The sequence below is a fragment of the Asterias rubens genome, chromosome 21 (genome assembly GCF_902459465.1).
Source record: "Asterias rubens chromosome 21, eAstRub1.3, whole genome shotgun sequence".
Taxonomy (NCBI): Eukaryota; Metazoa; Echinodermata; class Asteroidea; order Forcipulatida; family Asteriidae; genus Asterias; species Asterias rubens.
The window spans coordinates 3673161-3693706 of NC_047082.1; the positions used below are offsets into that span (position 1 = coordinate 3673161).

The following is a 20546-nucleotide window of genomic DNA, read 5'->3' on the forward strand; positions in this document are numbered from 1 at the left end:
TCTGTTTTACGACAACACATTGATTTCATTGCATCGAACCCTTAGTGAAGCAATATCTAACAAATCTAAAGCAGTTTTAAATTAAAATTTTAAATTTATATTGCACAGAAAGCAAGCTACATACATGGACGGCACAGTTGAGTTCAATAGAAATTGTATTACAAAGGTATTATTTGTAACAGAATTTCCATGGAACTCACAGCAATATCACAGGAATTCATATGATACGTTATTAATTTTCTATTCAAACATTCAGACGAAAGCAAACAAGTAATACATTAATTATTCAAGACAGCATCGTGATGTACTATAGCTTGAGGTTCTTGAATATACACCAATCTGGGCGCGCACCGGGCGCGCAAGTGTTGAGCACCGCGCGCCATTTGCTGCGGTGTCTTCAAAAGACACCGCAGTTGTTAATTCTTTTTCAATAGAGGGCGCTCACAATTTTGTTTCGTCTGATTGGTCTGTACTAGTCTACTAAAAATATACAACTTGTGAATGTTTTAGAGTCATAACAATTCTTCTTGAAAAACAGTTTATACTTTTTGGATCAATATCACTAATCCCAACTGAGAAGAAAAACGAAATAACTTTAAACTTCACTTTAATAAAATATAATCATAACTTGTTTATATATTACATTTGAAAATAACCGTAACTGCTTTCATTAGTGTCCTGGTCATTGCCCACTGGCATAACTTTCTCAGCTCCTTGAGGAATATCAGTACATATACACAGCCCAAGCTGTTGTGGGCTCAGAAGGCTTTTTCAAACACAATATCAATAGAACCAATTATTTTTCTCTCATTACATGTTTGGTTGTATCTACATGTACATATGTTTGGTTTGCAACAACACCATGTGTGAATCTACTTGCCAGGTAGAGTTTATTCTTAGAGAACTGTCTTTCTTTATTCTACTACCGCGGAGTAGATTTATCGGATGTTCGGGAGACTTTTCAGTTCTGAAAAGAACTGTCCTGCTTTTAAACTACTGCCCGGGCGGAATATTTAGAAAATTGGCAGGGACTGGGATACCCAGGGTAGTAGTTAGTGCCCTGGCCGTAGTTAAAAAGCAGGGCAGTTCTTTTCAGAACTGAGAAGTCTCCTGAACATCCAATAAATCTACTTCGCAGTAGTAGAATAAAGCAAGACAGTTCTCTAAGAACAAACACTACCTGGCAAGTAGATACACACATGGTGTTATCGCAAACCAAACATATATTGATGCCTCACCAATGCAATGACTCAAATCCTATATGGTTGTATCTAATTGAAGATCCTAATTCTTGCTCTACTGGGGGGCATTATCTCCTGTATCATCTTTGTCTTTATCATCTTCTTGTGCTGCTTCTTCCTTCTCATCGTCAGGCTTCTTATCATCAGCTTCTTGAGGAGCATCAACACCGCCCTCGCTTGGTGGTAAGACATCCAGTTCAACCTCGGTTTGTTTATCTCCTTTGTCCACTGCTAGCCACCTGAAAATACACAAGAGTTAAAAACAAGAAACTTAAACTCATATCTGAATTATCAAAACAGATTTGTTTATGCAGAAAGCCAGGTTCGAAGCAAATTTTGGCGTCACAAGAGGGCTGTTTTCCCAGTGAATATATTATGACTTCACTACCGCGGAGTGAGTTCTCAATTGGTCTCAACGTTTCGACTAGCTTGCTCTAGTCATCGCAAAGAGACAATAGTGTCCCCAAATGCAGGTGTATACACCCGTGTGGTCTTAAGGGAGTGGCATTGAGGGGTCTTTTACACATTGGAACAATGGACCCCAACAAGGGACTTCTTTGTTCAACCTGGACCAGAGAAGAGAATTAATAAAAGGGGGGAGATAGTTCCAAGCAAGGTTGTCTTAACATATTAACTCACTTGTTACAAGAAAAGATGACCTCATCCACATCCTGGCCAGATTCCCTCACTATGATCTTATCCAACAACCAAGCAGAATCTAAAGAAACAACAACAGCTTATTAAATCCATTCGGGGTTGAAAAAATGATAACCATTAACGATTCAGATCCCAAACAGAATCAGGTAATTTGATGAGGTCAGTTGTATTGTACACGGATTGACCTGATTTGGATCATGACCTTGTTAACCTTTGAACCATGCAACTGAAAAAGTCATTCATGCATTTGTAACTTATTGTCTTGACAATGACAATGCTCTTCTTCAATGCCTCCAAAACACAGCAGCCCATATCGTGTTTTGTCTAGAAAATAGCGTTCTATCACCCCCATTCTGAAACAACTTCACTTGCTCCCTATCTCTCAACGAATCATCTTCAAGTTGATGCTCATTGTCCACAAATCACTTAAAGGCAAGGCTCCCCACTACATCTCAGAACTACTTCCCAAGTTTATCTTTGATCAAATTCCATGCTTCTCCTCAATTAAACCTAGTCTCGACACTCATGGGGTGACAGGTCTTAATTTTTTCAGCTGCGCCACATATCTGGAACTCTCTCCCCCTTAATTTAGATCTTGTCTTTGTACACAAAAATTCAAATCTCTTCTCAAAACTTATCTTATGTCACAGGTTTTCATGGACTATTTAGTTGTTTCCATTTTATTTGTTTGTTTTTGGTTTTAATGCGGCTTTGAATGCATAGCAGTTGTGCATTAGTCTTTATTATTATTATTAACTTACCTGGCTCACTCCCATCATGTCCAACAATACATTTCTCTAGTTGACCTAGTGACACTGCTTCTATCTTGAGTTTATCGGTTTGACCTTTGCCGAATAGTGTCGTATCCCCAGGGTGTCTGACTATGTTTCTCCTTCCTGTATCACTGTTTTTGCCTCTCAGGGTCATGTACACATTTGATAGTGTACCGGCGTCATCTTCATCGCCAGTCACGACTTCAATATCGTAGGTAATCACTGTAATCAGATAATCAAATCATTTTATATCAGCAGTGACTATTGACTAGGGGTGTCGTGGCAGAGCGGTAAAGATAAAAACTCTGGTGTGTCTGATCAGCATAGTGTGGGTTCGAGTCCCGGTCGTGACACTTATGTCCTTAAACAAGACAGTTTAACCAATGCTTTGCATGGGAAGTAAAGCTGTGTTGTTATCAAATCTATCAACACACGTAAAAGACCCCAGTGCACACTGGGGAGAAGGTCTTCCAAACATATATGTATAAAATAACAAACATGTGAAGACCTGGACTCAAAACCACCCTTGTTGCACAACTTTGTGTGCTTTAAGATGCTTAACAAAATGCTTCAGGCCTGAAGTCTTTTGATATTTGAATGAGTTCTATTTCTCAAAAACTACGCTACTTCAGAGGGGGCCGTTTCTCACAATGTTTTATACTGTCAACAGCTCTCCAATGCTCGTTATAGACTAAGTCTTTATGCTAATCCACAGCCTTTAAAAGTGAGACATATGATTTTTAACTGCATTCTTAATTGTGTACAGTTTTTGGGATGGGTTTTGGTTTGATAGCTTTACCTTGTGGTAGTGGTCTCTCTGGCCATATTGCAGGAATCTCCACAACGCTATCACATCCCTCCATGTCTTTGCTCAACCAGCGAGATAACGTGTAGCTAAACTCCGCCTTGGTATCAGCATCCTTCATTTTTATCTGGAGAGAAATAATGTGCGCAAATGTGAGTATTTGATATGGTACTAACATGCTGCTTCAAAACAAATGGCGTGTTACGCAACATGTCCTACTGGGTCACCTGTCAATTGTGAGGACTTAGTATTCTGTCTACACACCTTGCTAAAAGATAAAACCAAAGTGGTTTAGCGCTAAACCACCCTCGCCGACCGATTAAGGTTAAAATTAAAGATTAAAGTTTCAAGAGCGTTCTGACACACAAATTCCATCAATTTTAGTACCATCTTAAATAATAACATGAATAAAATCGTACTGTGAGCAAAATCGTATTGCGATTATGAATGTAATAGTTCTTCGTACCTTTTCTACAAACCACGATGACTGATCATCCTTCCCATCAGGCTCCAGTCGAACTTTGTAGATTTCTCCGACCTCGCCAACATTGATCTGAAGATTTAAACAAAATTTATTTAAAAATTAAAAAAAAGTAGTGTTAAAAATCTCAGTTGTTTTTAATCATTTTTCAATCTAGCCTTGGACCATTCTTCCTGAAAGAAATATAGAAATGAGAAATCTGCATCGAATGATTAAACTTTTAAACAGGTTCACTACTTCAATAAATAGGCCAACATCTCTCACACTCTTCATTCTTCCACGCGATGACAAGAGCAGGCTAGTCAAAACGATGAGACCAATTAAGAACTCACTCCAGGGTAGTGAAGTTAACAACGACAAGTCCCTTCGATCCATTAAAGCTAAAGTAGTAGTCCCTGCCGATTTCCTACCTTCAGCCCAGGTAGAAGTTAAAAAAAGCAGGACAGTTTTTTTTTTCAGAATCGATGAGTCTGACTATTTCCTAGACAAGTTCTCAAAAGAACATAATCTACCCAGCAAGTACATACACATGGTGTTACCACGAACCTTATATATATAGATTTATATAGATTTAGATCCTACCTTGAATTCTTGAGTTTGTCCTTGTTCCATCTTGGTAGGTTGATCTTGTTCTCCGAGTGGTAGAGCTTGACTAACCTCCTTATCTCCATACACAGTGACAGACACATTGGCTTCTACACCAGCGTTGTCTTGATCTCCTGTCGTAATGTACACTGTCCATTCGCCCTCTGTGGCAATAAAAAAACAAGAACTAAAATATCACAACCGAGACTGCTTCATGACCATAGAATACATTTATTTTAATAGTTTAGTGCCTCGTCAGTTGGCTGCACAGCAGGTGGACACAAGCTTCCCCCATTCTTCTCTGTCTTGTGCTAGTGTCCGAGTCGTCAACGGTGCAATTACGTGTTCATATCGGAATAAAATTGTAAAAACCGACCCGGCAAGGTTTTAAACGAACGTTAAAGACCCATTCATAAACAGCTTTTTAGTTATAATGTATGTACAAATTTTTAAAAATTTGTCATGAATTTTGAGATGCTCCATTTTGTGAAGCATCAACATGCATGCAACATTCAACAGCTGTATGACGCGCGCAAGATGTACATTGATTACCGGGGTATTTTTGGCATAACGCGTAAATTAGTATCAACACTTATACCCAGTATTATATCACACGTTTAAACACCCCAACGTGGCGTGCTCTCCACCAATAGGAAGAGCAAACCTGTCTGGGGTATTTATGAATAGTAAATGAATTACCAAAGTTTGTGACTGCTTATTCACATTCTATCTATTCAAAACCACAATTGATTGAACTTACTTGTCTGGTCTGGTTCCTGACCTTCAGGGAGATCTGCTACAGTCTGACTTGGTGCTTCATTGATGGGTAGTAGGTCAATACAGACTGGCTCCTCAAGTTGGTCCTTGTCACCTAGACAACTATACAATAACATCAAACACAAAAAATGGCTAAATGTTCAACAACCCCCACGTCACAATTGACACATTTGTTTACACTGAAACCCTTATGGGGGCTTTCAAATCTGTCTAGTAAAGATAGGGCTCGATGCTCAGTTTTCTCCTTATTTGGTGGGGTGCACCCATAGCACTTTCATTTCATGCAGGCAATAGACCGACCCATTAAGCTCCGCCCCATTGCGTATTGACCAATCACAACCCATTGCGCAACCGAAGGTCCGACAAATAAAGTCGAACGAGCGTGCTCGTATGCTTGGCGCGCCCTGCAGAGTTGTGCGCAGAATGACATTGGAGAGGCTCACGTGTTCTTGCTCACACGTGCACCGTGGGCGGAGCTTAATGGATCGGTCTATCCACAGCAATAACATCTTGAAACAAGACTACCAATTTTACCTGTTATGACTGAATTCTGTTTCCATTGCAGCGAATTCCCCTTCTTTCAGGATGATTTTATCGAGATACCACGGAGTACCAGCTGCTTTTTCAAGCACTATTCTTGTTACACTTCCGATGGACACCGCTTCAAAGTCAAATACATCCTTCTGAAATGCAATGGAATATAATATTATAATATCAAACTTCAATTAGTGGTTAGATTCAAATCTAAGTGGCTATACTTTCCAGTAGTCAAATTTCAGTTGGTATGTTCTGTACGACACACAACACAAAACTTCCACAGACTTTACATTTAACTAACATGGTTTAAAGATAATGATGGTAGAAAGCTTCCCTTAAAATACCCCAATACTGAGTATGTGCGCGCACGCCCAGAGTCACAAAAAAACACTGTTATGTTTGCTGCTGCCAGCGTATCAAAAGTCTCCAAGTTGGAATAAAATGGTGGTACCTTCAAAGCAGCATCAAAGGCTTTTTCTCCATCCCTAGGCTTGTTGAGAAGTCTCCTGCCAGTGTCACCATTCTCGCCATAAACTGTCACTGAAACTTCTGAGTCAGTCCCTGCATCGTCAGCCTCACCAGTGAAGACTTGCATATAGTAACGAACAACTTGAGATAAAACAGACAAGTGTCAGTTAAAACTTTGTATTTATTTGTGTAAATGCATCAAGGAATCGTTAATAAATTTTATACCAAAAGTGTCCAGTGCCATTAAAGGGAAGGTACATGTTTGGTAATTACTCAAAACAGATATTAACTTAACAACTGACTTGGTAACGAGCATTGGAGAGCTGTTGAAAGTACAAAACATTGTGGGAAACGACTCCCATTGAAGTAACGTAGTTTTTGAAAATGAGGTAACTTCTCACTGAAATAATAAAAGACTTCTAGCCAGAAGTCTTTTATTCCTATCTGAAGGCACACAAATTCATCCAAAAAGCGTGTTTTATCTTTCGTAATTTTCTCGCAACTTCGATGACCAATTGTGCCCAAATGTTAACTGGCTTGTTAATTTATGCTTATGATGGGATAGTCCAAGTGAGAACACTGATCTTTGACAATTACCAAACGTGTACAGTGCCTTTAAAGATAGGAATAAAAGACTTCTTACTAGCTAGAAGACTATGACGATGACTAGAGCAAGCTAGTCGAAACATTGAGACCAATTCAGAACTGACTTAATATTTGTTTTGAGTGACTACCAAACGAGTACCTTCCCCTTAAAGGGTGCATGTACTTTTTGTAGGACAAAAAACACAATGTCCACAGATCTACACTAAACCTACAGTTTGAAGATAATGATAGTAGAAAATTTCCCTGAAAATATTACGTGCTGAGGTGCTGTAGTTTTGGGGAAATGAGTAAAACAATGTCATGAAAATAAATTTGGTCTCATTCATGAGACGTAAATAATTTCAATCATTTACAAACGTATTTTCATGACATTGTTTTACTCATTTCTCAAAAACTACAGCACCTAAGTAATTAATATTTGAAGGGAAGCTTTCCACTATCAGTATCTTCAAACCCTGCAAGTTTAATGTAAATCTGTGGACATTTTGAAAAAGTACCCAAATCCTTTAAGCAGCTCTAAGGAATTGTGCCCTGGACAAGCAAACATATATTTACCTTGGAGTGGTTCTTGGTCTGGTCTCAATGCAGGAATCTCAGCAACAATGTCTTCCTTGCCGTCATTCTCCGTCAGCGATAACCAACGGTTAAACTCAAACCTCAAACACTCTTCAGAGAAGCAATCTTGCACCTCAATCTTCGTAAGACAAATTTGAACAAGTATATTTCATATGCTTGAACCTAAATCATTGTCCCCATTGGAAACAAACCATTCCTCAGTTGGCTCAAAATCATGTTGCACGGTGTGTCTTAATAATAATAATAATAATAATAATAATAACCGTATTTATAACACGCCTTTTGCCAAAGGATACAAAGCGCCAGGTATTATTACTGCAAGGAGTGGGGTGAATTATGAGATATAAGACCTAATCCTTAAGCACCATGTAATGGTTTACAAGGTGCTGTGGCGCAATATGCTGCCAATCCAGCCAGGAACACCGAGGCGAACCCCTTCTCTTTTCAATAAGTGCACTGGGTTCTTTTACATGCGTTTACACAACACATGGGACCAACGGCTTTACGTCCCATCCGAAGGATGAAGCAATGGTTATGTGCCTTGCTTAAGGACACAAGTGTCTCGGCTGGGGATTCGAACCCACACTCTTGGCCAAGGGTTGAGAGCCCCGGACTCAAGCTCTGGTGTTTCTGAGTGTGGGTTCGAGTCCTAGTCATGACACCTGCAGCCGATTTCACGAAACGCTAGGATTAATCCTATATCGAGTTAGGACGAGTAAAACTTAGGATTAATCTTAAGGTCACCTGGAAGTGGTATTTTTTCAAAATAAAGCTTTTGTCACTAATATATGTGTTTTGATGAGTGGAATGTGAATAAAAAGTTAACTAAGGTTTTAAAAAATCAGTTCTTTTGTTATTTACAAATTTAAGAGTAGACCCCGACTCGAGACGTCAATCGAGGCAGACTTTGCCTGTAATGCGTAGAGTAAACACAATTGCAAAGTACATGTACGGACCAAGTCGTGAGTTTGTACAAAAAAACTCACGACTTGGACGTACATGTACTTTGCACGTGTGTTTACTATACACGCATTGCAGGCAAAGTCTGCCTTGATTGACGTCACAAAAGAGGTAGGCGGAGTCAGCCCCCCAAACAACTTTATATATTTTTTAAACATATAAATCGTGACAAACAATTACTAAAAAAAAATGTTTTATTGTTCGTAAGCATACACTCTTATGTTTGAAAGAAAAAAAATTATATTTCCAGGTGACTTTAAGGTCTGCATGCTACAGTGCAGGGTTGGGACTCGTCCTAAGTCCTAAGATTAATCTTAATCGAAGGCTGTGTCGTTAAGCAAGACACTTACGCTTCGTCCTTTGGATGGGAGGTAAAGTTGCTGGTCCCATGTGTTGTGTAAAAGAACCCGGCACGTAAAAGAACCCAGTGAACTTATCAAAAAGAGAAGGTGTCCCTGTGTTGACTGGCTGCATATTGCGCCGCAGCACCTTGTAAACCATTACATGGTGCTATGTAAAAGGAGTATGTCTCATAATTCAAACGCCGTCCCACATACCTTGCAGGAAAATAGTGAATATTGAAGCGCCTTGCGAGCGTCACTGAGTGACGGATATGAGCTCTATATAAGAAGCCAGTACTTTAAACGCTCATTACTGTTATTATTAAGTAAAAAACATCAGGGAAACAAACTGGATTTGATGCTTTTGTTTGTTGTTGCCAATATTTGAAATAAAATGTCCAACTTTTCTTACCTGTTTTAAGTGCCATGATTTGTCCTTGCCATCTTGTAGCTGTAATCGTACCTTGTAGATATCCCCTATGTAGGCACCAGGGTCAAGCTGTTACCAAATAATTAAAAAAGATTTGGGTGTCAAAAGAATTGGTCAACTATAAACTCTGCGTCAAAAAGTCAGTCTTTCCTTGCACACACAACAAACTGTAGTGTAATGTAATGTAGTGTAGTGTAAAAAGGCACTGGACACTATTGGTAATTACTCAAACTAGTTGTTAGCATACAAACTTACTTGGTTATGAGCAATGGAGAGCTGTTGATAGCATAAAACATTGTGAGCAACGGCTACCTCTGAAGAAACATAGCTTTTGAGAAAGAGGTAATTTTTCACCCAAATATTAAAAGACTTCAGGCCTGAAGCCTTTTAGGCATTCGAAAGCACAAAAAGTTGTGCAACAAGGGTATTTTTTCTTTCATTATTCTCTTGCAACTTCGATGACCAATTGAGTCAAAATTTTCACATATTTTTTATTTGATGCATATGTTGGGATACACCAAGTGAAGATACTGGTGTTTGATAATTACTAAACGTGTCCAGTGCCGTTAAATATTGATACTGTATGTCGTTTACAATGGGCAGTATCACATCAAACAAAAGTAGCTGTATCATTTTATGACTTTACCTCAAACTCAGCGGTCTTTCCAGGTGCAAAGTTTCCTTCCTGCCCATTGGTCAACACCATGACCTTTGACATTCCTTTGTCACCATAAGCAACCAATGAGACATCGGCGTCTGTGCCACAGTCGGGTAAATCGCTAGTGTGTACAGTGCACTTCCATTTTTCTGAAATTAAATACAAAAAACATGTTAAGAAGTCTGTTTAAAGGAAATCTTACATTTAGCAATACGGTACTCACATCTACTCATTTAGTAAACCTCGTAGTAGACACGCCTGCACAACTTGCACAGCAAGGCCTTACATGTAACCTTGACATCTTTATAGTGCCCTCCATCTGTGATCCTCAAATCAGCAGCAGGTTGAATCGCAAGCACTTTGCCTCAGAAGCACTCCAGATCATCACCACTCATCATCCTCAACAGGAATCAGTGACTTCATCCCAACTCCATCCTTCAGACCTAGGGGCTGGGATCTTCCTTCCTGGGTCCAACTCAATTACCTTAGAGTTGGCTGGGGCCGTAATGCCTCATTCCTCCATAGCATCTGAGCTACCAGGGGGTCGATTGGAGGTAGACTGGGCCACATCCTCAACATGAATCAGTGACTTCATCCGAACTCCATCCTTCAGACCTAGGGGCTGGGATCTTCCTTCCTGTGTCCAACTCAATTGCCCTAGAACTGGCTAGGGCCGTAATGCCTCATTCCTCCACAGCATCTGAGCTACCAGGGGGTCGATTGGAGGTAGACTGGGCCACATCCTCAACAGGAATCAGTGACTTCATCCGAACTCCATCCTTCAGACCTAGGGGCTGGGATCTTCCTTCCTGTGTCCAACTCAGTTGCCTTAGAACTGGCTAGGGCCATAATGCCTCGTTCATGCATAGCATCGGGGCTACCTGGGTTTGATTTCACAAAGAGCTAGGACTAATCCTAACTTGGGACTAGTCCTAGATATTCAAAACTTAAGGCTAGTCCTAGACGAGTAACTCATCCTAACTCAAAATAAGACTAGTGTTAACTCTTTGTGAAATCCACCCCGCTCAAAACTGTGTCTGTGTGGCAGCCCACAAACTATCAGCCACATCATTTATGACTGCCCTGACTTCAGACAACTAAAAGGCGACCAGAAATTCACGAAGATACCATCAAGTGGCTTGAAGTAACCAACCTAGCAATTAAATTCAATGTTCACTTTGGTCCAGAGATCAAACGAAAAGAAGTAAAGCTCACCTTGTAGAAGTAATTCCACATCATTCTCTGCCGTCTTTAACTCTTCCTTCTCCTCATCCTTTGCTCCGATCCATTGTGAAGACATGAATACGAGTTCCTCCTCGGCCTTAGGATACGTCTTAACGGTCATCTTTTCTAGATACCACGAGTGGGCGGAGTCAGGGGAGGGGTTACTCACTGACACACTGTGGACCTTCCCTAGATCAACAGCGTGGACGGTGAATGTATCGATCTACATAGAAATAGAATAATAAATTGTTAATATCAATTAGTGTTAAAAAGGAGATTTTGTCCTCTCATTTCGAAAGAGTACATTCATTCAAATCCGCTATATACATTTGGAACACACGTGTGTATCTTCTAGCAGGGTAGATTATGTTCTTTTGAAAAAATTTCTTGCTTTACATTCTACTACCGCGGAGTAAATTTTGCGGGATTCGAGAGACTTCTCAGTTCTGAAAATAACTGTCCTGCTATAAAACTAATACCTGGGAGGAAGATAGAAAACCTTTGCTTAAAGACACTGAACACTGTTGGTAATTGTTAAAGACTAGCCTTCACAGTTAGTGTATCTCAACATATGCCCAAAATAACAAACCTGTGAAAATTTGAGCTTAATCGGTCGTCGAAGTTGCGAGATGATAATGAAAGAAAAAAACACCCTTGTTACACGAAGTTGTGTGCTTTCAGATGCTTGATTTCGAGACCTCAAATTCTAAACATGAGGTCTCGAAATCAAATTCATGGACAATTACTTCTTTCTCAAAAACTATGTCACTTCAGAGGGAGCCATTTCTCACAATGTTTTATACTATCAACCTCTCCTTATTACTCGTTACCAATACAGAATTTATGCTAATAATTATTTTGAGTAATTACCAATAGTGTCCACTGCCTTTAAAAGTGGGATCGAGGAGAATTCTCAATATTAACTTCACTACCGTGGACTGAGTTTAGAATTGGTCCCAAAGTTTTGACTAGCTTGCTCTGGTCATTGTCAGGAGACTGGTAAGAGTGTGGCCTATTTTGAAGGGTTAATCCACTACAGCTTTAAAATACAAATACTCAGTACAATATCTGCTATTGGAAGAGTACATCGGCTGATATTTCAAGAAATATATAAATCACTGCCAGTCCAACTTTACGCAAAATGTATTTTTTTCTCACCTGTCCTTTTGCAAACTTTGTTTCATTGTTTGACTTCGCTAGAAGACGTTGTCCACTGTCTCCTTTGCTTCCATGAAGCGTAACATAAATGTCGCCCTCTGTGGTGGCATTCTCTACATCGCCAGTGTGAACTTTGACCTGGTAGTTGTAAACTTGAAGAAGAAAAATAAAGAAAACTTAAATATTTAGTAACAGTGTGATCTTGAATGGATTCTGGGCCAAATTTCATGAAGCTGTTCTGCAGAAAATACTGCTCAGCAAATTCATTTGCTGAGCAAAAAATGACTGAGGCACCAGTCACAACAATGTAAACTTAATTGAATGTTGGCTGGTAACCTGTTTTTTGCTGAGCAATATTTTCCTGTGCTCAGCAGGTTTGTTGTGCTTAGAGGCTTTATGAAATTGGGCCCCAGATCTGTCTATGTACATGTAATTGTAATAACTCTTAAAGGAGAACCTACCTTGATGTAATTCTTGCATATCTTTAATTGCAGGTAACTCCTGACATATCTGCTGTGTGTCTTTATCTCGACTAAACCAACGATCGAATACGAACTGCATCTCCTCATTGGTATCTACATCCTTCATGGTTACCTGACAGACACAAATAGAAACAAATAATTTAGGGATGAACGAAGAAAAATGTACTAAGCGGTTTTAGCGTCCCAACCACCGCCGCCGACCGATTTCACTACCATTCAGATCCGCAAAGTTAAAACCTACATGTAAGAATAATAATAGTAGCTTCTTTATAGCGGTCATATCCGTCACTCAGTGACGCTCGAGGCGCTTCAATGGTCAGTATTTCCTGCAAGGTATGTGGGACTACGTTTGAATTATAGGACCTAGTCTTTTTACAAGGTGCCGTGGCGCAATATGCTGCCAATCAAACCAGGAACTAGGGGGTGAACCCCTTCTCTTTTTGATAAGGTTCTTTTATGTGCATTACACAACACACTTCCCATCCGAAGAACGAAGCATCATGGCTAAGTGTCTTGATAAAAGCCATTATACGCTTTCGGTACAAAAAAAAACAAGTTCACAGATTTACAAAAAATTTACAGGGTTTACAGAAGGTAATGGTGAAAGACTTCTCTTGAAATATTGTTCCATGAAATTCTTTACTTTTTGAGAAAACATTAAAACAATATAAATTCTCGATAGCGAGAATTACAGATTTATTTTAAACACATGTCGTGACACGGCGAAACGTGCGGAAACAAGGGTGGGTTTTCCCGTTATTTTCTCCCGACTCCGATGACCAATTGAGCCTAAATTTGCACAGGTTTGTTATTTTATATATAAGTTGTGATACACGAAGTGTGGGCCTTGGACAATACTGTTTACCGAAAGTGTCCAATGGCTTTAAGGACACAGATGTCACGACTGGGACTCGAACCCACACTCTGCTGATCAGAAACTGCAGAGCTTGAGTTCGGTGCTCTTAAACCGCTCGACCACAGCACGCCACCAAAATCTGGGAAAGTACTAATGAGTATACTTACTGATTTGACATGCCAAGCTGGATTATCTCCCGTGTTATCATGCTGCAGTCGAATCTTACTAATGGCTCCTATCTCACCAACAGAGATCTGTAACGTATCAAAAACATTCATTTAATCGACCCTGTTCAACAGATGCTCAACCTCATTATAATAATAACAAATGCATTAATATAGCGCCTAACACGTTAAAAAAGAAAGTCTCTAAGCGCTCCTTTGAATAAAAGAAAATTACAGAAATGATTTGAGAAGACTCATGAAATGTGAGATAGTGATAGCTTGTAGAGGGAGATTGTTCCATAAATGAGGTGCAGTATATTGAAAACTATGGGTGCGTTCGTTTAGCTCCCCTGGGTCGACCCCGGTGTGTGGCGGTTTTTTTCCCCAGGACGAGTGTGTGCAGATAATTACCCACGTTCGTCCTGGTTAAAAAAAAAAGGCCACGCACCGGGGTCGACCCAGGGGAGCTAAACGAACGCACCCTATGTGACCATATGTTTTGGTGGCAATATTAGGGATTACAAGGGTGTCTTTGTTAGCAGAACGGAGGTTTCTAGTAGGAGTGTATGCAGGGAGTAGATCTTTCAGGTAAAATGGTCCACTTCCACGACTATATTGAAATGTTTAGTAGAGGAGAATTTTTATTTTTATTTTTTTGTACAAAGCTATACAAACTACTAGTAAAACCAACTACTTATAGAACGATACTAAGAGAGAAATGGCAAATTGCAAAAACAGGAAGTTTGATGATTATGCAAGGCATTTAGTTGGTACATAGCAATACAAAAGGCTCCCATTTGGTATTGAACTTATCCAAGTTGTTATTCTTAACACAGATCATTTTTTCCATTACAAAATAATGATTAGAGTAGAGGAGAATTTTTGAGAATAACCCAAAGCTCACTACACACACCTCAAATGTCTCCTCAGAGCCAGGCATGAACGCTTCTCTCTCCAACGGATGTAAAGATTTCTGTCCCTTCTCGCCGTAAACAGTCAATAAGACCTTCGCTGACGTCCCTGCATCTTCTTGCTTACTAGTCTCGACCTTGACCTCCCAGTGACCTTTAGTGTCAGAGGTCATGGGTATGGGACACTCCACTTCACCCAGGAGGGGAAGGTTACGTTCAAGTTTACGATTGTCCACGCCGGTATCTAACCATCTGGAATAAAATATATTTGGTTTAACTTTGGTTAAGTTATTGTTTCCGTTTGTTATAATTTCTGACAATGAGAATACTGTGGTGTTCTTGCTTTCATTTGATACAACTGAACTAAAACAATAATTTGGGCGTCTTTAAATAATCACTTGCTAGAGGAACAAGTTGCCTTGGATCGGTCGAGTTGGTCTTTGAAAAGCGTTCTGTAACCATTTGTTATAAAATGCATATGGGTAGAAAGATGTTGTAAAAGTAGAATACAATGATCTACACATATGCTTCAAAACTGCGTGGTTTTCTTTTTACCTCGTCGACTAACACGGTCGGCCATTTATGGGAGTCAAATTTTTGACTCCCATAAATGGCCGACCGCGTTAGTTCGAGACATAACAGGAAAACCGTGCAACTTTGAGTGATACTTGTGTGGATCATTATATCCTACTTTTAAAACATCTTTCTAACCATATACATTTCATAACAAACGGTTCCAAACGCTTTTCAAAGACCAACTCGTCCGATCCAAGGCAACGTGTTCCCTTAAAGTTTGAAACTTTGCATGGTGGAAGTGTCACAAAGAAACAGGTTTCACAACTTGGACTTGAACCCACACTTTGCTGACCAGAAACACCAGAGCTTGAGTCAGGTGCTCTAACCGAAACGCCACAAATTAACAGTAATCAATTACCGCTGGGTAAGTAACTCTTTTACCAATGACTTACTATCCTATATGCAAACTTTACCATGATTGGAGGGAGTAGTGAAGGATGGAAGGGAACAAAAACTTGCTTAGCACAGAAAAGTATTATTTAAAGGCAGTGGACACATTGGTAATTGTCAAAGACTAGCCTTCACAGTTAGTGAATCTCAACATGTGCATAAAATAACTAATCGAAATTGCGAGATAATAATGAAAGGAAAAAAAAAACACCCTTGTCACACGAAGTTGTGTGCGTCTAGATGGTTGATTTCGAGACCTCAAGTTCGAGGTCTCGAAATCAATTTTGTGGAAAATTACTACTTTCTCAAAAACTATGCTAATAACTATTTTGAGTAATTACCAATAGTGTCCACTGCCTTTAACAGAAACAGCTACAAGCCAAAATTAGTTTTAGTTAACATTGTTGTTGCTGGTGCCCGGCTAAATTTTTGCTTAGCACAGAAATTTGTCAAGCAGTATTTTCTGTTTCAAAGGGCTTTGGTACTTTTTGAAGACCTTTAAAGGCAGTGGACACTATTGGTAACTACTCAAAATAGTTATCAGCATAAAACCTCACTTGGTAACGAGTAAGGGGAGAGGTTGATAGTATAAAACCTTGTGAGAAACGGCTCCCTCTGAAGTGACGTAGTTTTCAAGAAAGAAGTAATTTTCCACGAATTTGATTTTGAGACCTCAAGTTTAGAACTTGAGGTCTCGAAATCAACCATCTAAACGCACGCAACTTCGTGTGACAATTTGGTGTTTTTTCTTTCATTAGTATCTCGCAACTTCGATGACCAATTGAGCTCAAATTCTCACAGGTTTGTTATTTCATGCATATGTTGAGATACACCAAGTGAGAAGACTGGTCTTTGACAATTACCAATAGTGTCCACTGTCTTTAACAGCTTTATAAAGTTGGGCCCTGGATGTCCGACTTACCGTTTACAAGGGAAGACATACTGTGTGGTCGCTGTTGAAGATTCCTTAACGGTCACTTTATCTAGAAACCAGCCAGCACCCAATCCTTCTGACCCATGGCCTAGAGTGATGCTAGACGGCCGTAGGATATCAACAGCCTCAATAGTAAACAAATCAACCTGTAAATAACAACAACATTGCAATGTCTCACACGTGGGTACATAAATGACTTAATTCACCTCCAAGACACCTTGGCTCCACAAACAACCTGCTCCTGAGCGTTCCACGTTCCTGGCACTCCTGGGGTGATCGCTGCTTTTCACGAGCCGGGCCATCTCTTTGGAACAGCCTCCAACTCAGACAAGCAATACTTGTCTCAATACAAGACACATCTCAAAACATATCTTTTTCGGAAACCATAGTTTTCAAACTTTGGTAGTCTTTGTGTATTTACTAGCAGAGCTCTTGTTTTTGTGCCAGGCGTGTACTAGAAATGTTCACTATTATTATTCATATTATTATAGTGCCCACCATACATGTATCTCAAAAACTTTCTAACTTATCCTTAGATTGTGCAAATCTGCAAGTATCCAACTTTTGGAAAACTCTTTGGGAAGTTGTACGGGAGGCTTTGTGTGAACAACTTTAACCATAGAAGTGCAAATCTGCAAGTATCCAACTTTTGGAAAACTCTTTCGGAAGCTGTACGGGAGGTTTTGTGTGAACAACTGTAACCATAGAATCTAAAAGTGACAACATGTTACAGATGTATCTTACCTGTGTATTATTGAACATGGTTTTGTTGTTGGATTTGCGTAATACTCTCTTGCCCGTATCGCCTCGCTGTCCATGCAGTGTGGCATAGATGATACCATCGTAAGAAGCTGCCCCCTTATCACCAGTGTGTACTGACAACTCATACTGATAAACTGTATAAAAAAAATAATGACAATCAATAGGTGGTTCGTTTAGCTTCCCTGGGTCGACCCCGGTCTGCCCCGGTACGTTCAAATAGCTTTGACGGGGCTCACCCGGGTGAGCCCCCAGTGCCCTGCTTGTGGAGTAGATCACTTGGGGGTGGCCTGAGGTGCATGCCGTCACCACCAGAGGGCGAGTGTGATCGTTCGATTAGCTCTTGTAAGGGGCTCACCCGAGTGAGCACTGCGGGGTCAATCCTTGCGGTCCCGTGGCGTTTGTGCATGCAACATCACCAGTGCGCCCTCTAGTTCTTTTATAACTCTATGATGGAGACTCATAGTGGTTGACTAGCCATCTAGACGGCTATGATGAATGAATGAATGATAAATGAATGAACTACCATATCATACCTTGTAAAGGTGGGATGTCCGGCCTGATGGCTGGTAACTCAATATAACCAGCTACATTCTCATCGCTTATTTCTTTCTTAACGTCTTCCTTCCGCTCTCCAGTCTCCTTCTCATCCTTCACATCTTCCTTCTTGTCAGTCTCCTCCTGGTTTTTGACTTTCTCCTGCTTTCCAGCCTTCTCCTTCTCATTCTTGTCTTTCTTCTTTGTCTTTTCGTCCGCTTTACTTTTCTTAACGTCGTCCTTTGTTTTCTTGGATTTTTTCAACTTCTCCTCCTTCTTCTTATTCTTAGCGTCTGATTTTTCCTCAACTTCAGGCTCAGCTTCCTCTTGTTTGTCTTGCGATTCTGACTTCGGTGATGACTCTGCGTCGGTCGATGAGGTAGAAATGTCCTCAGAATGACGAAGCCAACGATTGATGAAAAAGTGAAACTCTTGGTTGGTGTCTTGGTCTTTCATTTTAACCTATTAATTAATAACAGTAATATTAATAATAATGGCTACTTATAAAGCGCTCATATCCGTCACTCAGTGACACTCAAGGTGATTCAACATACAATATTTTCCTGCAAGGTATGTGGGACTACTTTTGACTTTATGAGACCTTCTCCTTTCACATAGCACCCTAGTAATGAATGGTTTACAAAATTCTGTAGCACAATATGCGTGTACTGGTTCTTTTTAGTGCATTACACAACACACTGGACCAACAGCGTTATGTCCCATCCGAAAGACCAAGCAACATGCCTTGAAATTGCACGGTTTTCCTTTTACCTCGTCGAACTAACACGGTCGGCCATGACTCCCATAAATGGCCCACCGTGTTAGTTCGCAAAATAAAAGGAAAACCACGCAATTTTGGGGCAAATTTGTGTGGATCATTGTTTTCTACTTTTAAAACATCTTTCTAATCATTATACGCATTTTAAAACAAACGATTACAAACGCTTTTTATAGACCAACTCGTCCGATGCAACGTGTTCCTTGAAGGACACAGGTTTCACGACTGGGACTCATAACCCACAATCTGCTGACTGGAACACCAGAGCTTTAGTTTGGTGCTCTTAACCGCTAGGTCATGACATGCAACCACTGAAGGATTTAATTAGCTTTGGCGTATTTATCAAGTGTTGATTAGCATATTGTTGTTGACATTCATAAATCAATTAATGAAATAATTGATATCTCACCTTCTCCAAAAAGATGCTCTGTTTGTCTTCATTGTCGCCATCTTCATCTAGAATAACACGGACCTTATAAATAGGACCAATCTCACCGACCTCAATCTGTGAAAGAAACAATACCAAAGTTAGACAGACTAGTAAATATTCATCTGGATTTCCTTTCATCATTTCTCATTTAATTTTATTTATTTGCGTTGTGAAGCCAAGGATTTTCGGAAAAGCGAAAAAAAAAAAAACTTGTAAGAGAATAATGCCGGGGAAAAAACAACCATTTAAGTCTGAAGTGTTTTAATATTTGAGTGAGATATTACCCCTCTCAAAAACTACATTACTTCAGAGGGAGCTGTTTCTCACAATGTTTTATACTATCAACAGCTCTCCATTGCTCAATACCAAGTGAGTTTTTATGGCAACAATTATTTTGAGTAATTTCCAATGTACAATGTCTAGTGCCTTGAAAACTTACCTTGAAGTCTTTGACACATCCTGCTGGGAATGCAATATCTTCCTCGTTGCTATCAGTTGTTCCATTCCCTTCAATCGTAGCATCTTTCTCCTCAGGAGGACTTTCTTTCTCAGCATCTCCGTCAGATTTCTCCTCATTTTCCTTAACCTCACCCTCCTTAGCTTTATCCTCCTCCTGTGGCTTCAATGGTATAACCTGACTGCTTCCCTTTTCTCCATATACTTGAACAAAGAGGTTAGAGTTTGTGCCCATTCCATTTTCCTTTCCAGGGGTGATCCAGATGGTCCAGTGCCCCTTGGATGCAGACTCCCCATCATCCTCCTCTGAATCCTTGTCTATAGGAACATCCTCGTCACCTACAAATAGTTTAGAATTCCAACTTTAAAAGAGTATAACTCAAGATTTTATAAATATGTCTGATTTCTTAGTTTTACCATGGTTTCACATGTGCTCATTTGTGATGGTAGGACACTTGTGGCATAGTGTGGTGTGGTGTGATTGAGCGTGGCAAATTGTGGTTTATCACGACAGTGATTATTAAACAGGGTCAATATGGAACATTGGTGTGTGGCAGGTTGTAGTTATATATAAGACTGGGCAATATGGAACAATGGTGCGTGGCAGGTTGTAGTTATATAAGACTGGGCAATATGGAACAATGGTGCGTGGCAGGTTGTAGTTATATAAGACTGGGCAATATGGAACAATGGAGTGTGGCAAGTTGTGGTTGTTTAAGACAGTGATGAACATGGCCAATATGGATCATTGGAGCGTGGCAGGTTGTGATTATTTAAGACAGTGATGAACATGGCCAATATGGATCATTGGAGCGTGGCGGGGTGTGGTTATTTAAGACAGTGATGAACGTGGTCAATATGGAACAATGGAGCATGACAGGTTGTGGTTATTTAAGACAGTGAGGTACGTGGTCAATATGGAACATTGGAGCATTGCAAGTTGTTGTTATTTAAGACAGTGATAAACGTGGTCAATATGGAACAATGGAGCATGAC

At 40.0% G+C, this 20546-nt stretch overlaps 1 protein-coding gene across 1 annotated transcript in view; it reads right to left on the reverse strand.

Annotated features, from left to right (window-relative positions):
- Positions 1-1184: 1184 nt before the first annotated feature.
- Positions 1185-20546, reverse strand: part of LOC117304750 — a 143951-nt gene continuing 124589 nt past the window's right edge. Inside the window, exons 49-70 of the mRNA XM_033789353.1 lie at positions 19534-19889; positions 19074-19169; positions 17886-18348; positions 17335-17486; positions 16579-16736; positions 14693-14942; positions 13783-13869; positions 12739-12871; positions 12278-12429; positions 11111-11342; positions 9884-10044; positions 9220-9306; positions 7486-7624; positions 6308-6465; positions 5854-6002; positions 5303-5421; positions 4540-4706; positions 3943-4029; positions 3471-3603; positions 2660-2893; positions 1881-1959; positions 1185-1480 (exon numbers count right to left, since the gene is read on the reverse strand). Of these exons, the coding sequence (XP_033645244.1) occupies positions 1297-1480; positions 1881-1959; positions 2660-2893; positions 3471-3603; positions 3943-4029; positions 4540-4706; positions 5303-5421; positions 5854-6002; positions 6308-6465; positions 7486-7624; positions 9220-9306; positions 9884-10044; positions 11111-11342; positions 12278-12429; positions 12739-12871; positions 13783-13869; positions 14693-14942; positions 16579-16736; positions 17335-17486; positions 17886-18348; positions 19074-19169; positions 19534-19889 (3776 nt within the window). The 3' untranslated portion in view covers positions 1185-1296. The remainder of the gene's footprint in view (positions 1481-1880; positions 1960-2659; positions 2894-3470; positions 3604-3942; positions 4030-4539; positions 4707-5302; positions 5422-5853; positions 6003-6307; positions 6466-7485; positions 7625-9219; positions 9307-9883; positions 10045-11110; positions 11343-12277; positions 12430-12738; positions 12872-13782; positions 13870-14692; positions 14943-16578; positions 16737-17334; positions 17487-17885; positions 18349-19073; positions 19170-19533; positions 19890-20546) is intronic.